Raw genomic sequence first — 24664 nt, forward strand, 5'->3', positions numbered from 1 at the left:
CTTTAGTTGAATTATTGCAGCAAACTGGTAAGTTATCTGAAAAGTGATTGCAGTAAATGTATGTTGTGTATTAAGAGATAATAGAGATAACTGTAAGCTTTGACCTGTAGCTATTTAATCTTACGTGGCATTTAAAAGTTTCCTTTGACTTAAGTAGTTCAAACCTTTTCTTGAAAATGAAGAAACATCATCATTTTTTCAATTTTCCTCGTTACTTCACTGGAAAACTTTGCTTGAGTCTGAATTGCCTTAGTGCTGCTCAAAATATTGGTGCTTTTATTTTTAAATTATTGCTATTTCTGGAGGTGTTATTAATCTCATTTTTCCTTTCATTCTTTTGAGCAGATTATGACAGTACCAAATGATCCCTACACGTTCCTCTCCTGTGGTGAGGATGGCACCGTGAGATGGTTTGATACTCGCATCAAAACAAGCTGCACAAAGGAAGATTGTAAAGATGTAAGAACGAAATCTTTTGATAAAGATGACTTTAATAGTAATCTTTTAATAAAGATGTCCTGAATGTAGAGCTGTGCATCACACAAACATAGGATATGAATTCTGGTAAAGCTTTTAGATATAATAGATTTCAGGGCTGTTGGTGGAGATGACAGTATGTTTCCGAAGAAACAGTAAAAGTTTAGGGAGTATTTTTTGATTTTTCTTTTTTAATTTTAATATCTCCTTTGGCATTTTTTATTTTATAAGCTTTGGTGTGAGGCTTCAGATATGGTAGAAAAGATTGTATTTTTTTGAAATTGAATCTTTTGGTCTGGTTTACACTGATACTGTAGAGTGCAGAACTGGAGGCTAAAAAATGAGCCTTAAGAATCACCTGTAGCTTTGTATTCTTGAGCATCCTTTGTCACTCTTTAGGCAAGGATTTGGTAATGAATTATATTAGATCACTGGTGTTACTGTTCAGAAGGTAAGGTGTTGGTGGTGTCCACTGTGTTTGGGTTTTAGAAACAATTTTAATACTGAATTGGAGAAAAACTACTGAAGTATGTATTGCTAGTCTAGATTAATTTTGTTCAGCTGCATGCATAATTACAAATTCTAGGGGTTTCTTTCATTCTTTTCCCCCTCACTCCAGTTATCTGCCTTAGATCTAACCTGTTCTGATCTTTTAATGAATTTAAACTGTTTCTGCATACTTAGTACTCTTCCACCTCCACAGTTACTGTGTTTCCATAAGAAAACCCAAAATGCAAGGTAGTTTATACAACTGAATTTTTAGCGTATCTATTCTTAAATGTTTGTCCCTGTGTTTTGGTTTTGGTTTCTTTTTCAGCTGTTCTGCTGACAGTTTGCTTTCTCTGATAGTTCTCCTTCTGTGCAGTGGCTTTTCTGATAACACATTTGTGATCTATCTTCACAGGGCCAGAACTATTTTCTCAAAATCTCCTTGATTAAGAGAGGGGCCTGTGTGCTGCAGTAAACAAACAAAAAACCAGAATTATACTTCAGATGTTCAGAGCTATTATTTCAATGCTGCATTGTTGTGTGTTCCAGGATATTTTAATAAACTGTCGTCGTGCTGCCACCTCTGTTGCTATTTGTCCACCCATCCCCTACTACCTGGCTGTGGGGTGTTCTGACAGCTCAGTGAGGATCTATGACAGGAGAATGCTTGGCACAAGGGCAACAGGTATGAGCCACACCGTGCAGTGAGCATTTCCACCCATTGGCAGTGCCAGGTGCAGGTTATTTTCAAAATAGACTCTTGTGTAACACTGCAGGAAGTGCAGCTTCCTTCTCTGGGAACTATGGTTTGTAATAACAGAGTCATAGCACACTAATATTTGCTAATGCAAACATCTTCATGTAAGTAAACTTGCTCTCTTTATGCATCTTAGAATGCACTGCATACTAAATGCAGAAAAAGCCATGAAAAGATGTCTTTTATTTGTCTTGAAACATGTGATTCCACGATTCCAAAAAGCTAAGGATTGCAGCCTGCAGTGATCCACCTGAATTGTAATTAAGTCTTGCACTCTGCCATGCTGGAACCTGATGCTTCTTACAGGAAGAGATCTTATGAACTCCATAATATCATGCACTGTGCTTGCCTTTGCTGCCTTGCAGTAGTTATTGCTGTGTCTAACACAATTTCACTGAAAAGCCGTAAAATCCTCAGCTGAAAGCTGGCATGCTTCAGGTGTTTACTGAAGGATTTTATGAAAAAACTTCAGGTGCACAAAAATGTGTTCTGTAATTCTAACATAGCTCTTGGTTATCATGTATGATCAGTATTTGTTTGGACATGTAGGAATTTTTATATGTATATATATAGCTGTGACAGTCATGTCAATAACCAGTGTCACAAAATCTGTCATTTCATGCAGCATTTTCCTGTTGGTGATTGTGATGGAGAAGAAAGGGAACAGTAAAGATCACTACACATAAAAATATCCCTTTTATCAGGCTAACATTCTATAGGAGCTCTTCCTTCCATCACAGTGGTCAGCAAAATTCTGTGAGAAGTGCCTGGAAACAGATTCTGGGGGCTGACTAAAATGTTCTCTGTGTGTGCTCTAGTATTGTACAGTGCAGGAATAAGGTGAATTTGGGTGTGTTGGCCTGGAGAGCAAAGGAGAGAAAAGATGAACATTTTAAAAACTGTTGTTTTTTTTTTTTTTTTTAATATTGGTATAGTGTTCTGTTGCATGTTTGGGTTTGTGTGGAGTTTTTGCTTTTTGTGTCTTTTAAGAGGTGAAGTATTTCATGTCCAGTGAGCAAACTTGATTCTCATTTAATCATTTCTGCCATGTAGGAAACAGTTTCATGTCAAATTAGGAGCTTTTGGAACAATCTGTTTTTCTCTGTGTTAGAGCTTCTTATAGGTAACTTCTATCTGATCACAAACTTGTCATTCTTGAATTTAAGATTGTTTTAATGTTTGGATTAGAGGTGAGTGATCAGGAAAGCATGGTAGGCATAATGTGTAGTTCTGCAGTTTTGAAGTGACAGTGTTATGTCTCAAAAATTAGTAGTTTTTTTAAAAATTGCATGGAAAAGAGATGTATGCCCTAAATTTTTACTTTCATGTAATGAATTCCTTTCTCATTTGTGTGTAGATGTAGATTTGCATTATTGTTTTTTTAGTGGTTTTTGGTTCTAAAATTTCCATTTGTACTACATTTGACAGCATCCATACAACACCATGTGGTGGGTATGTGATACATTTATATGTTTGTGTGTGTGGTTTTTGGGGTTTTTGGTTTTTTTAATGGAGGTAGTATTTGTAAACAAAAATATAAAAGAAATCTGATATGTCAATCTTGAGATCAAATTTCATGCAGAACCTACAGGACACATAGCTCTTCCCTGATTATCTTTTGTTGGATGCTAAAGAAGAGGTTTATTGAAGCTGTTGAAAATTCACAGTAGTAAATGTGTAATTTTTTTCTTCCTTCTCTCTCTCCCTACCCTTTTTTTGTTTTTTAATAAAGGGAATTATGCTGGCAGGGGCACTGTTGGAATGGTGGCACGTTTTGTCCCTCCTCATCTCAACAACAAATCCTGCAGAGTAACATCCCTGTGTTACAGTGAAGATGGCCAAGAGATCCTTGTGAGCTACTCCTCAGATTACATTTACTTGTTTGATCCCAAGGATGACACAGCAAGAGAACTTAAAGTCCCTTCTGCTGAAGAGAGGAGGGAAGAGGCAAGTGATTAAGATGACCTCCTTTCATGTTTTATGGTTTTTAACTTGCAGCAAACAAGAAATACCATCAGTTGTGTTTCCCTTTAATCTGAAATAATGTTGCTGGTCTTACACTGAGGTGTGACGAGTAGATTGTCACAAAAAATGGGTATTTATAATACATACTTATTAATGTATGTACTTATTTACTGTATTTTGTCACTCTGTTTTGCTTTCTTGTCTGGAAGGCATCTACCTGAATCTTGGGTTTTATTACCAGCAAGGGTGGCAGGTCACTCTTGCAATTGAGATGTATGTTCTGTTATTTTTCATGCCATGAGAAGCTTATTCCTTGAAATCAAATGTTAATACTCCTTGTTCAAAGTTATCATTTCATGACAGATATGAGGGAATACAAGATGTTCAGATCAAGGAGCTGAGCCACTGTTACTGAGCAATATTAAAATTTTCAAAACTCAAGTTCAGTTACAATGATGCTGACCCTTCTAGTCTAAATTGTCTGATCAGTATATTAAAAAAAAAAGCCTTTAACTACAGTGAAGATGTTTCTGTCTCTCCCCCTCCACTCCCCCAACCATCCACTGCTTTTTTTCCTAGTGTTTTGCTCATGCTTTCACAAACCCTGTATCCTGAGCCCTTTATCTTTGAGGCCAGAGGGAGTTCACAATGAGTTATCAGCATCCTGCTGTCCTCACCTGCAGGATCAGTGTGATGATAATGATGATGATTTCTCTTTCCTCTTTGCTGTGAGAAGTGTGATTTTGATGTTTCCTTCTTTTTCTTAGAATCTGTTTGGAGCCATTTTTATCCATTTTCTAACACGTTTTACATGATGTGTTTTCTCAGTCAGCAATACAGAATGATTTTGCTTTTAAATGCTTTTCTTTGTCCATTTTGTTATCTGTAAGAGTTATTGCTTGGGTATTTTTATTTCAGCCTGGCTTAAAGCTATAGAGAGTTGAAGAAATGTAAAGACTTCTTCTTAAATCTGCTGGTGGAGTCATGGAAGTTAACACTTTGATATGCTTTCACCACAGGGCCTTTGCATTTAGTTTAAAATTGTTAACACAAGTTTTTTGGTTGCTTGCTTGATTTTTGGTTGGATTTTTTTGTTTGGTTTCTTTTTTTTTTGTTGAGGCCACAAACATCCAGCCAATACACTTGATTTCAAACCCTAATGTGCCTTTCTAAACAAGCAAAGCACTCTTGAAGTTGCTGAAAGTAACACTACCCATTTAGTGATTGTTTTAGATTTCCTGCTGCAAAAAGAAATGTTATAAAAATCAAAAAGAAAATAGGTTAAAAAATAAACTGGAGTTTATTTGCATAAATTTTCCTTTTTTTTTTTTTTTGTTAATGTCTGATTGTTTTTTTCCTTTTGCTTAATTGCAAGTCCACATTTTGTTAAAGTGAAACCCCCATATAGTTTTTGATATGAAGATGGGAATATTTCTGCAGAATTCAGGCTGAATTAGAGAAAATCTTAATTATTATTGGTCACTATAGAAAGATTCAATTAGCATAATAAAGTTAGTATAAAATAAAAGCTGTTCTGGGAGTCATTGATTCAGGCTGTGAAGCTAAATCTCATTCATTTTGTTGAAAAGTGTTGTGCTTATTCATGGTTGATCTGAACACAAGGCTGACGTTCCGTTTTACGGTGACAGATACGAATTTAGGTGACTTAAGGAAATTGAGAAATCACATTTATATTTAGGCTTAGAATCCTGTACTGTAGAACTTAAATAGCTGTGTAATGCTTTTTTTTTTCTTTTTTTCTCTCCCCCAGTTACGTCAGCCTCCTGTGAAACGCCTGCGGCTCAGAGGGGATTGGTCAGATACTGGGCCAAGAGCAAGGCCTGAGAGTGAGAGAGAGAGAGATGGTAAAAGCATTTGCAGTTGGAGGGGGGTTGTTGTCTTGGCTGCTGTGTTTTGTTGGGTTTTATGGTTTGGGTTGGGTCTTTTTATTGGTTTATTTTCCATTTGTTCTTAAGTATTCCCAAAATAGGTGCTTCAGATTGTCCTTGTTTTAACAATCAGCCAAGCCTTAAGGTGGTTTTCTTAGAGTTTAACACAGAACTGCTATTGTACAATGATTCTTAAAATTGAAAATATTGAAAATATTCTTACCAGAAAAATTATATTGCTTCAGTTAGGCTGATGTAAGTAAAGAGAGCTTTTTTTTGTTGTTGTTGCTCAGGGATTAACACAAGCACTTATTTCTTTGCTTTTGTAGTCATACCTCACATGCAATCACAATTACAAATGAAATGCACTTTAATGGTTACATTAGGGGACTGGGATTCAGAGCAACAGTATTCTAATATTATACTTTTCATTTTTATCATGTCATTTAGTCACACAGGGTGGCTAATTTTTATGCTTATATTTTCATGTTTATAATACATTACTCAATTGCTTGAGATTTTAGTAAATGAAGCATTTCCTAAACGTTGCTTGGGTGTCAGAAAAGGGGATACAAAAGCAGGGCAGAAGATCCTTTGTCACTCACCTTACTTTCCATCTGATAATGTGTTTCTGTTTAAGTCTGACAAGCTGTGTTGTTCCAAGTATTTGATTCAGGTTCCCTTAAATCTTCCTCTCTTTTCTGCCTACAATATCCCTTTGCAGATTTTCTGTGCTGGTGTTCTCATTCTCCTGATTTCCCAAACGAGAATAGAAGTGTGTGTATTGTCTAGGATTCTGCACCTGACACAGGCAGTAGGAGATGCTGTTCAGGGAGAGAACATGAGCCTGTCCTCTTACCTTAGTCTTTGTTGCTCCTTCAGTATTTGGAATGACTAAGTTAGAAACTTTAGAGGAAACTCTGTTCCTTTACAATGTGCATGTGGTTCTGTTGCCTGTGAGTTTCTGTAATCCTTTTTTTGATCCTGTTGATAATACTTCTTATGACATCACTAACCACCTTTTGTCTGTTTTCTTTGTCTGTTGCAATTCCACTTTTTGTGTTCTAAGGTCAGAGCTCCTCTGCTTGAGCTGCAGGAGGGGAATGGGGGATCCCAGCAGAGGGTCAGAGACCTGTGGTGCAGAAATGAGGATAGCCAGGGGCATTGGGATCAGGTGGAAAGGCTTTGTTTCTGGCCAGAGAAGGAGGTGGAAGGAGCAGTTTCCATTCCTGGAAGAAATGAGGGGGTGAAGGTACTCTTTGGTGAACTGGTAGATAAAACTTCAGCATTACTTGTTCTGCAGGGGAGCAGAGTCCCAATGTGTCTCTGATGCAGAGGATGTCAGACATGCTCTCAAGGTGGTTTGAAGAAGCCAGTGAAGTTGCACAGAGCAATCGAGGACGAGGAAGATCTCGATCCAGAGGTGATTTCCTTCTTTTCATCAAAGATTACAACAGAATTTGTGTTTATAGTGGATGTGCAGGCTTGCAATATCTGCTTCTCCTAGGTGTAAACAAAATTGTAGTGCACTGAAGAACTGAGCATATTTATTTGCCACAGGAATGGCAATGCAAAGGGATCTTTATAGGCAAAGTAAGTTTACTTCTGAGCTCTTTTTCTTGCTCTTTTGTTTTATTTTTAATCAAAGGTGGGACTAATCGGACAGATGCTCCTGCTACTAATAACATGCCACCTAGTAGAGAATCAGAAACTGCAATGGAAGTAGATGGTTCTGAACAACTTCCATCATCTTCCTCTTCTACCATGTCAGCTCCAGCTCCTTCAACATCATCTTCGACAGAAAGTCCCCCTTCAACTTCATTGCTGTCCTCTCCTGATAATGAACAAAGGCCTTCTTTAGGGGCCTCAACTCAGCCTGTGCTGCATCAGTCTGGTGAGAAGAAATCCATCTTGCCATTGTTTATCAAAAATGCTTGCATTAAGAAACTGTTCTCTTTTACGGTATTTTGGGTAATGGATCTTCATCTGTTTTCTTCCTTAATGAGACTTAGGTGTTTTATAGCTACTAAGTGGTTGCAGCTGTGGTTTAAAGAGTAAAGCCATCAACTCTCTACATTTGTCTGAAAAAGGCATTTCCAAGGGGATCACCAGTATCATATTTTGAAGTAGAAATAAAAATTTTTTGCATATTTTTTCATAAACTTACTGTTGTCTTCACAGAGTGTAAGTAACATCTTGGCCTCTTCCACTGTGATTTGGCTGTAGCAGCTTCAGTGCAATGAATAGCAGAACCTGTGCCTGTTCCAATCAGGGGAAGCAGGGAATGTTTCCTGCAGGAGGAACCTCCATCCTCAGCGTTTCAGAGTCAGCAATGTTGGGTTTTAGCTTCTCAAAAGTATTTGGATAAACAAGGCTCACCTGGCATGACATTTTGTTAATTAATATATTATTCCACATATTGGTATTTAAGTTTGCATATCTTGAAGAAACTCATCTGTATTTTATACAGACTTACATTCTTCTTGGGGAAAAAAGAAGGAAGCCTTCTTGCCGCAGCCTTTAGAGTGGAATATTTGCACAGGAATTTATTTTTACTTTTTCAAAGTGAGTTTCTAGGCCTCACAGTTATAGTGGAAAGGCTGCTGTGGCCTGAAAATCCATCAGGTTGAGACCTTTTGTCTTACATAGATTCTGTTGAAAAAAAAATCAAGCTCTTTGTCTTTGGAAAAGGTGACTGAAAGCATCTTCAGGCCTTAAATTTGATATTCTGGAGTACAGAAGGGATGGTGATTTCCCTGGGAAGAGTGTGCCATTCAATGTACTGTGGCTGCTGCAGCCAAATTCTGTGGGACAGGTGAAAAATGATGAGGTACCTGGTATCTGAAAGACAGGGAAGATGAAGACATGAGTTGAAATTCATGAAACACGTAATTTTTGCTTTTTAAACCTTGCAATTAGTCTGATACTTGTTTAGAGATAATAAACAGTGAGCAGAATAAGAATGGCAGTGCACACAGGAAATATAGAAAATGCTAAAAAGTTTATTTAGTACCAGAGACTTTTAGTCACCTGTGTTTATTATTAGTATTGGTGTCAGCTTGCTGCAATCTCAAGCTTTTTCACAGTACACACTCAAGAAGATGATTAAGGGATCTCCTCTAATTCAGTGCAACCCAATTTAACTTCATTATTTTTGGTCTAGGAGGATGACCATCAAAGAACACATGTACCATTACCAAAAGTTCATTTTGATTTATTTATTTCAGAAGTTCATGGTATATTCTGGAACTTAGAGTGGTCAGGAGAGTATCTACCATTTTGAAAATAATTGCTTCAAGCAATGTCATTGAAACTTTGTGGGTTTCATAAAGACAATGCACCAGAGAGCATTTCTGGAATTGTGATGCATTTTCTAGCCTGCATTTTAAGGAATCTGTGCTGACCAAAAAGATCTTTTTCTCTGAATCTGCTTGAATTTCTAAGCAAAAGTTTATTCTGCTAGCATGAAGCTGAAGTTACTTCTTAATCCAGCTCTTCTCCAAGAGCATTTCTTCTTTCCCAGTGTTACTCTGGACTTAAGACTCCCCATATATTTAGTTGTGAAAGGGGTAATGTTTTTGTTTTGATGACAGACAGTGGATACTTTTTAATTTGCTGTGTAATATTTGATAGATCCTTTCACTAAACCTAAGCAGGGTGTCAGATGGGCTGCTTAAAATTGTCTACAGGACTCCTGGAGGCATAAACTTAATAGTACAAGGTGTTTGCACACCTAATAAGCATGCTGTTTCAGAAGCAGTGCAAATGGGACACTGGAGTGACTGTAAAACAAGTTTTTGGGTAACATGGGTAGGTTCAGGGAGAGGGGAAGCTCCTGGGCAGAGGGATGGCACTGGGTTTATGAATGAGCAGGCTGGCTTGGGCATGGTTTTGCATAGATATTTTGCATAAACATTTTGCAGTGTTTATGTACCCTGGTAAGCCATGGCTGTGCTCAGTTGTGAGTTTTTATTTACTCACTGTCTGTAGTCTACAAATCTCTCTGCAAACACTCTGCATCAAGGACTCCCTGAGCTTGTTCAGCTGCATTTAAAGGTGAATAAAACCTGCTGCTTTTTTGGGGTGACAGGATTGGGAAAGTGCTAATAGGAATAGCAGTGTAAATACAGAGGGGCTGAGTAGGAAGCCCAGACAGAGGTGTGTTGTAAGAGATGGATGACTTAGGAGGCATTTTGGGAAATGGAAGAAGGAAGGAAAGAGGTTTTCAGCCTCCATTTTGTGTAAAGTCATGGCAGAGACAAGTTTGAATATTACAGCAGAGAATCAGCCAATGAAGAATATGTTTTCAGAAAATGACTTCTTTAGAATCAGAGCATGAATTCCTAACCCAGGCTTGTAAACAACTTTCCATAAATCATTTCTACAGATTTCTGCACTGAACATGGGCATTTGTGGTAATCCTGTGTTTAAAAGAGCAATACCTTTGCCATAAGTATTACAGTTCAAATATATTGCTGGTTTGGTGTTCCAGAAAATGTGTCATGTGGTGTGCATTTGAGCTTCTACATCTGAATTACTTTTAAAATTATTAAGAGATTAAGTACCTGTTCAAAATAGAATCAGTACAAAAATGGTTTAGTGCTGGAGCTTGTTGGGATAGATCTCTTCAGCAGTATGTATACTCCAGAAGTTTGAACATTTCAATTACAATTAAGCAACAGAATCAGTGCAAAATCTCAGTAACCTGTTACTGCCTGTACATTTGAATAATTTTCATATATATATATTTTATAGAATGGGAACAACTGCTGGAGATTGTCATGCTTGTCACTATGGAAAAATACAATAAATTGATTTTCTTGCCCGGCTTGGGCCATTCAGTGTAAACCTTTAATTTTTGTGTAATAGTTTTAAGATGCTGATGTTTTAAACCACTAATAAACATCAGGTACATCAAATAGTAAAATATAATATGATTTTTCTCATAAATAAAATTCCTGATACACATAGGTACCATTGAAAGGGGATGCAGAGAGGCAATTGGCTGATTAGTACAAAGCTTAACCCTAATATGTGTTCTGGTATAAGGTAACTGCTTTTAAATTTTGAATAGGAATGTGACAATAACTGGATTTTAAAATCTATTTCTATTTCCTCACTCCATTTGCTGGCAAAATAAACATTTGCTTAGATATTCTGCAATATATTAAAGGGTGATGTCACTGAACATACCCTGAATAGCAGCTGTCTTTTACATTTGGTATTGTAGTTCTTGTTACATCTTAAATTGTGACTGGCTCTGAACTGAGTGGAAGTCAATCAGCAGCAAGTACTGAACACTGCAATTTTAGACATCACTGAAATTCCCTTAATCGTGTTCTCTAGACTGTTTGGAGTTTTTATTTCCATAAATGTTTTTGGCACATGAAATTTATGCATAGCAAATCTCTTCGATGCCATATTCCTTTTAGGAACTATATCTTTTCACTTTTGTTCCACCTTATCAACTATAAACTGAGAGGAAGCTTTTCCCAGAACTGATATTAGACTGAGGACATTAAACCTCAGGACCAGTCAATATTAACTGGCTCTTGTCACTAACTTTCCAGTTACTGGATTCTGGTTTGGGGTTTGTTTCTCTTTATAAAATAAACTTTAAGGTTTGTTTGTGTCACTGCATGGATAAGGGTTACAGAACATTTGTTAAGCTTTTTGCCTGGCTGGAAGCTCCATGCCAATGTAATGCTCTCTAGTATTTTAACATTTCAGTGTGATTCAGTCACTGCTATTGAGACACAATCTGTGTTATTTTAAGAGAAGCACTTGCCACACAGCACTTGTGTGAGTGGAGGAAATCTGCAAAAGGCATGGAAAGAATAAAAAATTGCTTGGACACCTCGTTTTGTAGGAGTTTGCAAAAGTACTGGTAATCAGGCAATGAACTTTACATGACAAAGTAGGTTAACTGGCAAATGAATAAACACAAAAAGATGAAAATGGTGAAGCCTCAAAAGAATAATCTATTATTAAGAGGATGATACTAAGAATTGCTTATGGTCCAGTAAGTTACCTTCTCTGTAGGACCACTTAACAGTGTTTTCAGACTGAATTCTCAACCACAGGGAATGTCTGAAACTAACCATGAGTTCATAGTGAAGTGTATTTTTTGGTACCATCTGCCATCTTTTTCCATAGTTCCAGTTTATGTTTGGCACTGGTTTGTTTTGATCAAAATTGGACCTTCTTTCTTTTGGTGACATCAGGAAGCTAATTATTTTCATTTTGAAAACCTACCTGTAGACCACAGTTGCCTAGCTTTACACCACAAATATTCTCATTTGATCTGTGTGTTAGGAACATAAAAATGAATACATCTGTTGTGTGCTTTGTTTTGACTTAACCAGGCTGTACCTATTTTCCTCAAATAATACTTTGTTAAATTGTTTCATTGCTGGAGATGGGGAGGGGGTTGTATTGTATGGTGTGAATCCTGAATGTTTAAGTCCTGTGATTCACACCTTTAGAAAGAGAAAACCATTTCAGTATTTCTATTTTATAATTGCTGGATATTAGTAATTTTTTTTTCACTGTAATGGCACTTAGTATATTTTTGGTGTGTCCCCCAGCCCTCCTCTCTGTTGTGTGTACTGATTGATCAATGCCTCTCTCCTTACACCCTCTCTCTGTCTCCCCTCCCTGTCTGTCAGAGTTAATGGGACCTGAGTTAGCAATAATCCGTAGGGGGCTGCAGCGACTGAGGCTTAAGAAGGCAGCAGAGCAGCAGAGACAGCGAGAGCTAGCTGAGGGCTCTGCACCTCAGCCCTCCTCCTCTCAGGGCTCCTCACAGGACCCTCAGACATCAGGTTGTCACTTGCCAAGGTTTCTCCAGCAGATGATGTAGCTGTAGTTTGTGCTGCTGTTGTTTGCTGAGATGCTTCTCCTCCAGAACAAGGCATTTCCTGCGTTTGCTGCTTTGTCTTGCCTTGCATGTGGTGGTGTTTATCATCACATGGGTAGGGAAAGAGTTGTTTTGGCAGGTTTAGTTATCTAACATGTTTGGATTGAATGATACTGTGTGGAAATGGTTTTCCAGGTGCATGGTGTCAGGTATGTGCAATGTTCATTAGAGCAGCTGGGCAAGAAAATGCCATGTCCTGAGTAGAAGGAGAATTATACACTTGAAATTGCATTTTGGTGTTACTTGTATCCAATAGTAACATTTACAACTTTGCTTTGGGTTAGCATATGTTCTAAATCAGAGTAACAATTCAGTAAAACAGAGTTTTGGCACTCTTCAGTGCTATGGTTCCACAATAATAGTGAAAATACTTGTACCTAGCCCAAGTCCCCAGATCTGCTCTCCTTTTTTGAACAGAGCAACTTTTTGTTTCACCATCCTCTTTCTCTCTGGTCTTACTGAGATTCAAAATGATTACAAGAAAGCCTCAAATATGTTTGCAATAACATATTTGAGAAAGTTAGGGTAGAAGCATGCATATGAATAAAGAGGCAAACCCTAAAGCATAAACTTGAAGCAAACTTTGTCGTGGCACCATGTGAAACCGAGTGAGCTGCATGCTGTGTGAGAATTCAGTGTATTTTGTGTTGCAAAGTCATGTCCAGCAGTGTCTCTTCTGTGGATAAATCGTGACAGTTGAGAGGTGGCTGAATTGCTTCTAAGGATTGTGTCACACATTCATAGCTGTTTTGCCATGGTTCAGTCTGTTCATTAATCTGGAGCCCTACAGAAAAATTTGATGTAACAGTGGCTGATGCTCCAGTCACAATATGCAGTTACTGAATTTTGAATAACTTTCTACACTAGAAAATTCTGCAGTGAGGTGTTAGGATGTTTTGGAAAACAGTACATCCTGGGAGGATGTTTATTGTAGGGATGGTAACCCTGAGGTGCCTGTTGCCTGTGGGAGGAGAAGAGGAAAAGCAGTGATAGCAATGGACTTGCAGGGGATTGCAGTTTTGTCCTGCTAGGACAAAAAAAAAAAAACCAAAAACAAACAACCCCAAAACCTACCTTTGGATTTGGGGTTTTTTTTCAGCAAACTGAACATCAGAATTTATTAACTGAAAAATAAGTATTGATAGAGGAAAAATCATAACTAACATAGTCAATAGACTTTGATCTTCCATTTCCTTTTCAGAATGGCTTAATTTTTTATTTTTTTGCTAAATTGCTTACCACTGAATTGAGGTTGAGAATAAAGTTTGTTTACAGCCATGTCTGTAAATTTTCACGTGGAGGTTTATCTGTGGAGATTTTACTACCTCTGAAGTGTGTGTTGGTCTGGGTTTCACTTGATACATCTCATCCATCTCCTCTTTAGTGCTCCTTCAAGAATGCAGTGGAATTTTTTTACTCCCTGCTGCTTGTGGGGCTCCTACAGCACATTATAGGATCCACTTTGCAATTACTAAGCTGAGTTGTTTACTTTGCAATTACTAAGCAATTGCTTTGACTGGGAGTCAGAGGTGGATTGTACATAGTTTGGATCCTCCCAGCACTGCCTTGTGGGGTTTTGAGTTCCCACATGCTTTGAACTTTAAGGGAAGTAGTGGAAACATCCAGTCCTTTTGTTGGGGATCACCAGGGAACCACAGAACACATACATAGCCTTGGAGGAAACTCATATTTAAATATTCATCTCTTTCTGCATGTAATGAAAATCAATTTGCAAATTTAAGCATTTTACTTATTAAATAATTGCTGTGAAAGACAGATTTACTCAGTGCTGTGGAAACATTTATCTCTGGGGAGACAAAGGAGGAACCATTTTTCTCCCTCACCTCCAGCTTATTAGGGTATCTTCTTAAGGGTTGGTCTGATGGTGGAATTGTTGCCTTCAGCAGTATAGACAGTGAAAGATATAAAACAAATTTAAATTCAAACATATTTGATGTGTTTGGTCAATTACTCCTCAACAAATTTGATAAAAGATTACATTGTCTCTTCCTTTCTATTTGTATGTGTAAATACAAGATATTCCTGTTGTGCTTCTTCAGCTTCTTTTCATTGCATTCCTCCTTCCCCTGGTGAGGGACAGAACAAATTAATCTCATTTCTCTTGACTGGGGATCACCTTTGCATTATTTATTTCCTTCCTAAGATTTCTACACTCTGGACATGGAGATATTCTCTGTTCTTGCTAATTTCTTTTTATGAAAGTTTGTTTTGTTTTCCTTTTCTGACCTCCCAATATTTGGGTTTGGAAGTTGGTTATTCACAATCTGTTCCTGTGGAAAACCAGAGCTGCACATTTTTGATCTCTTGCTTTTCCATAGACAAAGTTGTTTTCTAACCCTGTGCTAAGGTGACATTTCAGAAATATGGTAGAAGAAGAATAAGTGATTAGTTTTGGGTCGTTGAGGGTCTTTTAAAAGTAATAAATTCCTATACAGAGACTATCTATATTTAATGTTTCTTTCCTAAAAGGTTGTCTTTGCTGCCTTGTCATGAGTGAGGCAGGTGTTCAGTCTTCAGGCACATACTAGTTGTAAATTTTCAAACCAAAAAATGACACCCCAAAATGTGTCTGCAAGTTCTCAATCCCTACTCTGGTAAAATTTGTATAATTTTCACTTGCAGTTTTGGAGGGAATTCAGTGTGAGACTGAGACCACTTCTTCTGACTTGTATTTAATTATTAATCCTTATCTTTGCAACCACAGAAGCTCAATTATGAGGAGAAAAAAATATTCCAGCCACATAAGAAATTACGAGTAAAAAATGTCAAGAGCTGAAAGCTTTTACAGGTTTAATAGAAAATTAGACTGTATGGTAGTTACTCTGTCTCCCACTTATATGAGGATCTGTAAGATCAATCTGTAGTAGTTAACCTTAACTATTTGTAAAAATATGGTCAAAAATTTATGTTGGTGAATGTGAAGGTGTGAATTGAGTAATGATTCGGTATTTGACACTGAGAAAAAAGGTCTCAGATAACAGACTTTGTTTTAGTGGATACCCTTCATAATTATTGTGTAAATTTGGCTGAATTTCAGAAGCAGCATGTGCTGCATGTATCAATTCTATTTTATCTTTAAGCCTTTGCTTAGGTACTGACTAGATTCAGCTTGTTTTTGGTAGCCACTTTATTTAATTAGGGAACTTTGCATTCTTTGCAAACACCCAGGTGTGGAACTGTCTATTTGAAGTCCACAAAATGTAACTGAGAGCTTATTCACTGTGCAAAGCAATCATTCATAGTTAGTAAAACAAGTATTTAATTTTTAGATTAAACTCCACTACATGTACCATCTTTAGGACTTTTAAAACAGGTCTCACTGCTTTAGACCTCACCCTGAAGCTGGTGTTGGAGTGATTTAAAGAGGAATTTTTTTCAGCCAGAACTGAGGTGGCATGCTAATATTTTGGTGAAGTCAGGTGCTGATTGCCCAAACTGTAGGAAGATCCTTCAGCATATAACTGACCGTAAAATTATCTTCTATTTTCTGTTTGAGGTTCCCCAAATTTATGAATCTCCAGTTCCCTCTTTAAGTGGTGCTCCAGTTTAGAATGTACTGGTGACATTACAACCAGTGGTGAACTGCATTGGGATGTAGACCCAGCCTGTGAAGGCTCAGGTAAGAGTTTGGATTTTTGTTTGTTTTTTTAACTATATGGCACAGTTTTGGTAATACTTCTTTTTCAAAAGCTTTATAAGAAATCATGAAAGTATTTTTTCAGACTTTTTTTTTACAAAACAAAGCCATATATTAAAAAAAGAGGCATTTACCTGAACTTCTCTAGGCTGGTTCCGTGGTCGTGCTGATTTCCCTGCTTGAGTTGTGAGTTCCAGACTGCAGAGCCACTTCAAGGGGTGCTGGGGATCCCTGGCTTCAGGGCACTTGAAAAAGGAAACAAGGGAGTTACAGATTGCTACAAACTGAGCTCTTAACCTGGCCAATTCGGGTATTTAGGATGCTTCCTTTCTGTTGATTAAATATTCATTTATCAAAGTGAAATAACATTCACAAAGTTGTGTGGAGACATGGATGTCATAGTGAGATGTGGGAGGTTTAAGCCTCCATGGGCATGGACTTCTACCTAGAAACTTCAATTTTCACTTACTGTGATTGAATGATGCACATGGTAAGACATGGTAAAAAGCTTTTTTACTTACTCTTGTATAGTGTGAGGTCTTAATAAAATTAGAAATGTTGATAAGGGTAGTAGATGTAATTTCTAATGTTTCTAATTAAAATAAGTTAGTTCAGTCTTCTGATCATACAGGTCTGCATTAAAGAGGTTTTCCAGCCAAATGAAATATTTGGCAGCACAAACCACCTTTTAAACAAGGGCATATGAGCTTTTGGAAAGGATTGGAGTGCAGAAACAAAGCATGACTGGGATCACTGTCATGTCATTGGGCTCCTCAGTTTGCAGTCCAGGACCTCCCCTCCCTTTAGCAGTTTGGATTCAAGTCAATCCCAGTGATGGACTTTGTGAGTCAGAGATCAAAGCCAGCCCTTGAGAGAGGCACAGATTGGTGTGCTGAGTCAGCTGGAGCACAAGGACATCATCTCAGGATGTGGAGCATCTGTACACCAGCTTTTTGCTCTGATTTACAGTCTGAAAGGTGGCTTACTACTCCACTGCAAAAACTCCACTGTAAATACCTTTCTTCTAATTAAAATTTTATATATAAAGCATACTTCACTTTGGGAAACAGAAATATATTAATGCTACAAATCTTCTACTTAATAGTTACTTGCCATCTAAATCTAGGTGATAAAATCTGTGGTCTGGCTTAGGTGTGCTTGGTGCAAAGCATGGGCATGGTTGAACGAGGACGACAAATCAGAACCAATTTAATGTTCCTGAGTTAGGGAAGTCAACTGTGTAAGGCCAGTTCCCAAAACAAGGCAGCCTCCAGAACACACTGCCTCAGACTTTCCTGCTCTCTCTGCTTTGCTCCTTCTCCCCTTCCCTGCACCTGGATGTCAGTGTAGCAAAGGAACACACTGCCATTCTTGCACCCATGGCTGGGAGTGAAGTACTGCTTGAGAATATACTTATTTAAATCAGCTTGGTCAATTTAGCAGGTTTTATGGCTGTATTACAAAATAATAGGTATTTGGTGATTCTGGCTCAGAGCTGGAAGAGAGCTTCCTGGAGGAGAAGGTCTGTTATTTCATTGTTTTCCTTGTATGGAATCTAAATTCATGTTAAAATTTGTTTAGCATGCTGTGATGTTGGCAGACTGTGACTGAGTTTGTAATACAGGATATTAAATCTTTTTAGCTGAGGATGAATTTGTTTATAGCAGAAGATTAACAAGTGGAACCAAGATATGATAGTCTAGCCAGTATCTTTGAAATACTGCATTAATTTATGTACATCAGCTCATCTTAAGATAATGCAGCAGCAAGAATGGTCTTCAGAGGTGACAGGGGAAATAGACTCACAGAAAATGCTGAGTATTGCATCTTTGTGTCTGGGCAATGAATGCAGTGCTGGTGATGGTTATTAACTAGTAGTGTCCAGGGGGAAAACCAGGCACTTATCTGCTGGGGAAGTTGATTATTCTATTTGTTTGTTTGTTTATGTGATTGATGGGGATTCTTGTCAGACTGACTGGTGTGGTACTTTGTTAAACTCCCCAAGACTTTTCTCAGTCATCAGAGTTGCAGCATCTAAGAATGCAGAACTACCAAACTGTCATATAAGTGGGATGTATTTTGGTGCTTTGATGTTTTAAAACATTATTATGAAAACAGTATTTAAATATTGGAGGTACTGGTATGGCATGGAGTATTTTGTGCTGAAGTATAAATATTCTGAAATCTACATTTAGCACATGGTGTAAAATATTGGTGTCATTTGGTAGCTGGAGCAAAGGCTTTAGGAGTCATGACTCTTCAGTGTTTTTTCTGACTTGTTAGAAGTGTGAAGAGCACAGTAAAATATTTGGTAATGGACAGGCATTTTTATTATCAACATGTCAGCAAGCTTCAGGCTGTTCAATGAATACATAATGGTTTGAAACAAGTGGCTTTGCTTCTGTCATGCCTAGAAAATGCAATATGGCTGGCTGCTCATGAAACAAACCCAAAGCTTCCTTATGTTGCTGCTTTTTTATTATCAACTAACATATGATCGTGACATTGCTGTGCAGTTCTCTGCTGCTTATGTTTTAAGTTGAAATCTCATTTTTGTTTCAGATTCTCCTTCTTCAGTGGTTAACAAACAGCTTGGATCCATGTCACTTGATGAGCCACAGGGTGCGTGTGACAGGAAATGCGCTATACCCACCCATAGCTGATTGCAATGCTTCCTTTTAAAGTTGCTTTTCATGATGAGAAACAGTCTAAAAATGCTGTTCATCTACATAAAGTAGAATTCTGTAAGCAGATCTGCTGGAAACTCATTATTTAATGATCAGTATGATTAACAGAGTGAGGTTAATTGTTGTTTTTGAAAGCCATCCTAAGCTCAATTCTTCATGCTATTACTGCAGTTCAGTGTAGGTACAAGTAAATGTCTTATATATTCTACAGACAGTTGGAATATTTTTGTAAAATGCAAAGTAAAATGAATTATTTAAACAGGTTGGGCTTTTTTCTGAATGGTTCTTCTTGGATCAAAGGGCAAACATCAAGATTGAAATAACCTTTAATCTCATAATGCCAAATTAATTTCTGTTACGCACAAGTGATGTGCAGCTTTGTTATTCCTGCACAGTTTGGTTAACTCCAGAGCACCTCTTGCACTGAGGTGCACTTTATATCTGCATCCCCTTGTCCTTCCCCCTTCCTGCTGAGCAAGCACTGGTGTTTCCCTGCAGGATCCCCATGGACTGGGGGTGGACAGAATGCTTGTGAGCTTTCTCTGTGCCCATTTCCATCATCAAACTGCCAGCACTGAAGTGGGCCAGAGGTGACCCTGTTCCAGCTGCATCAATGTCATCTGTAGGGAATATTTATGGCTGAATAATTAAGGAGTGATGGATGCTAATTTAAAAATAGATTGCCATACACTCTGCATGATGCTTCCATATCAAAACCTCTGTAGAGATGCAATATCCCACAAATCCTTAAATCCCACAGAAGAGCTTTATCTTGTTTCACTTTCTAAACTAGAAAGCCAGTTTGAAATCCCACTTCTGAAAAATAGTGGAATTCTGTTTGGCAGCTGTTGAGGTTATGGTTTCTTTTAAGATGCCAGAACACTGGGGGGAAAAAAATCAAGCTGCACCTTGACCAAAGAAATTATTTTTGTAGAAATACATTTTGTGATGAAACAGCCTTAAACCTCAATGTGTAAATTTGCTAATTGTTCATGATTCAGTAGACTACATCATTCCAGTAGTCAGGTTTGGCTGGAAAACTTGCTCGTAACTACTGGCCAAGTTATGCTCTCTTTTCTGAACTCAGAATAAAACATTATTTGAGAGTAGAATAACATAGAACTAACATAGAAAGTCTGTACGTTTACCAAGATTCTTAAAACTGTAAAAATTTGGGAAAATTAGGATTTTTCTTCTATTTAAGAAATTATTTGAACTAAGAGATTCCCTCTTCAGAAGCAATTCAGGTTTTTTAATATGCAAAGAAAATCCCCCCAAAATACATTTGTATTTTGGTACACAAGTTCTCCAGTTGTTTTAAAGCAATGTTTTTCTGGTTTGTTGGCAGACAGTGTTACTTCTAATTTGGAAAACTTGGAATTTGAAAAAGGAGCAAATTTATTAGGAAATCTGTTGTTCAAATGATAACCAGAAAGAATAATTTGCTGAGATTCCGTTGGATTTCTGAAGTTAAACTCCATTAGTTTCACTTAAATTTGAAGTCTCAAAATAGTGTTAGTAGTTAATGCAGGAAGTAATAAAAGTTCTTTTCACACAGAATTACTTTATTTATTCCTGTCTGCTCTTAATTCAGTGCTGAACCCACTGCCTTCTGCTGGACCAGTCTGGTTGGCATTCGTGTTTTAAGACTGGTTTTGGGTTTAAAGGTCTTTTGGTTATTATTTTCAAGCACATACATTTATAATGCCATCATTCTGGCAGTCCAGCAGAATCCAAAAGTCATTCCTGTGTCTACAAAATGGTTTCAAATGGATCACAGTCATCTACACTTGATTTTTTTAAAAAGGTTTTGGACTGTGATTATAATAGTGGAGGGTTGGCCTTTAGATCTATTGCAGTGTTAGGATTTTAAGGAACTGCCTGAATTGGAATGAGTAAAGAGAGAACCTGAGGCTTGATTAAATTTCACATGTTAAACCTTCCCACAGAATTCCTGTTTTCTGAAGTACACCACATATTTCCTCCTCTTTGGATCAATTTTTCTGCCTTCCCAGTAGTATCTCTCTCTGCTCTTCACACAGAATTTAGTGCTGGATAGAAATTGTTTTGTTTTGTTTTTTAAGGAGAAGTTATCTATCCTTTTCTTGTGAGGTTGCCAATAGATTAGTGAACAGGGCAGCATTTGAGACAGGGAAAACAAGCTTGAGGTTCCTCACAGTCTTAGTTTAACCAGGAAATGCAATCTGTAACTTGCATAGGTTCATTTTCTAAGGGAAAATGTGTGTCTGAGGGGTATTGCTATCAGTTGTGCAGTCTGGGTTTGTGGATTTTTTTTTTTTTGGTAAGGTTATGAATGAAATTTTGTCTTCAGTTTTAAGAGTGGTAGTTTAAAAGTACCTTTTTCCTGTAAGCACCTGGAGAATGGACCATTTCATTGGAGTGTGCTTTAGGACAGGGTTGTTCATGAAATAACTAAGTTGTTGATAGTATCTTCAAAATATAATGTGTAAAATTAAATTAAATTTTAAAGGTATTTTTGGGGAAATTGGAATAGAGTTTAGTAAGGTGTTGACAAGCTACAGCTTTCTCCTGGAGCAGTAGTTACCCTGCTAGAGTTTGCAATCAGATCAAGTTTTGGCAATAGCTGTCACCTAAATCACAGAAATTGTGCCTCTTTTCCTCTCCTTTTCTTCATTATCCATGTGAGGTAGATTTACCCTGATGGGATGAACTTAGTAGTGGAAAAGAGCTTCATTCTGACCTGGGCAGTCTTTGGCAATCACATTTCTCCCTGAAAAGAGTTCATGATTTGTAGGGTGTATGTAGCTTCTCTGAAAGAATGCTCAGTTATTTAGGAGGCAAAACTTACTCATTTTCTTCACAGAGGTTCCCATTCAGCTTTTATTAGCAGTGAAAGTTCAATATCAAATACTGAACTGCACAACTAATTCTGTGCAGTTTATTATCAGATTCTTCTCTCATCTGTCTTTTAAAAAGTTTCTTGTTCTTATTAGTGTCTATGTTATGCCTTAAAGCTACTTTAAAGAAGACACTGACCCCATCCAAATTGTAGTTCATGTTATTGTAGATTTAAGAAAATGCTATCATCCAGCATGGTTTAACAGCTATCTGTTTCCAGAAACTTGTAAAAATAATTTCCCAGTCAGTGCCCTTCTTAGATAAGTTTTCAGCAATTCTTCCAACCATTTGTGTGTGACCAAATATAAGCATTTCTTCCAGAGTAAGTGTAGCTAGTCCTTATACATCTTGGTTAGATTTTCAGCTGTGGAGATTTTAAGACAAGAAGGCACAAATCTGATATTCAGTTAGGTTCATTGCAGATATCAATGTTGGTTACTTTGGTTGGTGGCATTAAGTGGTTTTGTGCTGAAGCCAACCTTGCACAGCAGTCAGAAGTACAGGAGTGCAGTCGTTGTTTGGGGTTGTCTTGGATTATTCACTGCAAGAAATCATCTGTCTTTATCTGACTTCCCAATTCAAAGATCTGTCTTGTCTGTAGCTGTTACAAGGAAGCTGAAGATTTCTCCAGCTCTGTCCCTTTTGACTCTCTCAGAGTCAGTTCCTGGTGACTTGTGCACTATGTGGGGTCAATCAGTATTTCTACTTGCTGAGGAAGGGATGCTTAAAGTTGGAAGAGACTTTTATAAAAAGAGATGTTTGCTCATAGATTGTCAAAAAATAGAGAATGCAGCTGTTTAGTTAAGAAAGAATGTCACTTTTGTTCAAACTGTCTATATAGCACTATAAAAAAATATAGCACTATAAAACATTTCCTTACATTTCTTTCTTAGTTTATTTAAAGAACTGGAAACTTTGCTTTTAATCAGTTTTATCCTTGCTCCACTCTAACAAGAGTGTAACTAGAACTTTGATTTTAAAGGGGCTATAAGCTTTTTTTTGCATAGAGTGGGGCCCATACCTTGTGCATTATTAGGATCATGTTGCAATGGGTTAATTCTCTTTCACATAAAAATATTATAATTTGTTCTTTCAGGGAGTTTGTGGTATGTTTTGGGGTTTTAAATTCTCTTTAGAACATGTGGAAGTGCATATTTAAAGTTCTTTGGCACAGCTGATGACTGCTGTGATTCTGTGAGTGGGCTTCTGCCTGTCAGCAGTTTCAAAATATGAGAACTGATTGTTAGGTTAAATTCTTATGTGCTATCTCATAATTACTATAATTTAATTGTATCCTTAAAATTAAGTATCCTGTGGCAGTATTGTAGCCATTACTGTTATAACAGCCTTTTTAGTGGGGAAATTTGTAGGCTTGTGTTTGAATGGAATGTTAGGTTTTAACTGACTTCCACAAAGATGATCTGAAGCTTTTACACTTGTCAGTGTGCTGCCAATACTGCAAGGATATTTATAGTCCACTTTCTGCGTTCTGTAAACTAAAGAAAAGATGGAAGGCTTTGTCCAGATAATCCTGAGATAAAAAGCTCAGCATTCGTGAAAAGCAAGACTGCAGAGGCTGTTTAGTGGCCATCTGAATGTTGCCTGATATTATATAAACCTTCTAAATTCACCATTTGTGTGTAGATGGTGACCATGAACTTTACTCTAGGATGGATGGCTGGATGGATGGATGGCTCGATGGCTGGATGTCATTGAGCAGTTCTGTTCTGAGGGAGCTCAGTAACATCCCTAGAACCATCTCTGCAGCAGATGAGTGACTGATGTGCTGTGGTTTTCAATTCCATTCACTTCTGTTGCTTTCAGACATCATGAATGAGCTCATTTTGCAAGTGCACCCCTTCTGCTTGCAGTTATTATGATGAAAAAATAGGGGCTTTTTAAACATAAAGCTCTTGAAACATGACTTTACAGTATTTTTATGACAGCTGACTGACAATTTACAGCAGGTCTAAGGGTACTGGTAGTTGTCTGGGTTCTAAGTAGGCAACAAAGTAGAGGATGGTGATTTTTCTAGGCTGATTATGTCTGGATCTCATCATCTTTTTTCGTGTGTATTTACTGAGGCAAAAACACTGAATACCGCTTCAGAAAAATTTATATTCTCATTAACACATTTTAAATAAAAGGGATCTGCTTATTAATTGTTATATTGTGTGTACACATATCTATCTGCAATTTTATTTACTTGCATGTTGAAGGACAGCATCTCCTTTGTTTGCTCTTAGAATTAATTTTAGACCATTTTTCAAGCATTGCAAAGTTGGTGTGTTTACTCTGGAACTTTTTAACTTTTTGCTTGTGCTGTAAGAGATCTTAAACAGACATTGTGTATGTTACTACCACATTTGATAATTAAATTAATCTTCAGAATTATAGCAACTTTGTGTATATTACTAATGTCTATTCAAACTTTATCAACCCCATATTTACAGAGAGTGATAAGCCACGAACAGGAACAGGTGAACCAGTTTTAAGTTTGCACTACAGTACAGAAGGAACGACTACAAGCACAATAAAACTGGCCTTCACTGATGAGTGGTAAGAACAAATTCTGGTTTTGACTAGCTCATGATCAGCACATATGAATAACACTTGTCTGGCATAGCTATGAATTACTTTCCCTATGCTTTATGTCTATTTTTAGGTGTATTTAGAGAATTTGAAATGGCTGTAGTTCTTAATACATTCAGAACATGACAGACATGCTTTAATGTGAAATTTATATACAAGAGGCTTCTTTTTTTGTGTATTTACTGTGAATCTCTTTAATGCAAGCATAATTTCAAACATGCTGTTTTCATCAAACCCTGGCATAATATCAGTGTGTTATAAAGCAGGGTAGTAGAGTGATGGAATGGTATTCCAGGGGTTACCAAACTTCTCATATTCTGCAGTATTCTGCAAATTAGTCTTTCTGTGTCT

The 24664-nt window shown here is 37.3% G+C and overlaps 1 protein-coding gene across 10 annotated transcripts in view; it reads left to right on the forward strand.

Moving 5' to 3' along the window:
- Positions 1-24664, forward strand: part of DCAF6 (DDB1 and CUL4 associated factor 6) — a 75259-nt gene that overhangs the window by 27539 nt on the left and 23056 nt on the right. For 5 of the 10 annotated variants that reach the window (XM_085076395.1, XM_085076405.1, XM_085076413.1 and 2 more), the window contains exons 5-13: positions 346-459; positions 1516-1651; positions 3456-3670; positions 5460-5553; positions 6881-7000; positions 7226-7471; positions 12246-12401; positions 18717-18776; positions 24175-24280. In XM_085076395.1, the coding sequence (XP_084932521.1) occupies positions 346-459; positions 1516-1651; positions 3456-3670; positions 5460-5553; positions 6881-7000; positions 7226-7471; positions 12246-12401; positions 18717-18776; positions 24175-24280 (1247 nt within the window). The remainder of the gene's footprint in view (positions 1-345; positions 460-1515; positions 1652-3455; positions 3671-5459; positions 5554-6880; positions 7001-7225; positions 7472-12245; positions 12402-18716; positions 18777-24174; positions 24281-24664) is intronic. The other 5 variants (XM_085076448.1, XM_085076456.1, XM_085076439.1 and 2 more) reach the window with 4 other exon arrangements.

This window comes from Lichenostomus cassidix, chromosome 1 (genome assembly GCF_008360975.1).
Source record: "Lichenostomus cassidix isolate B80296 chromosome 1, HeHo_3.0, whole genome shotgun sequence".
Classification (NCBI taxonomy): Eukaryota; Metazoa; Chordata; class Aves; order Passeriformes; family Meliphagidae; genus Lichenostomus; species Lichenostomus cassidix.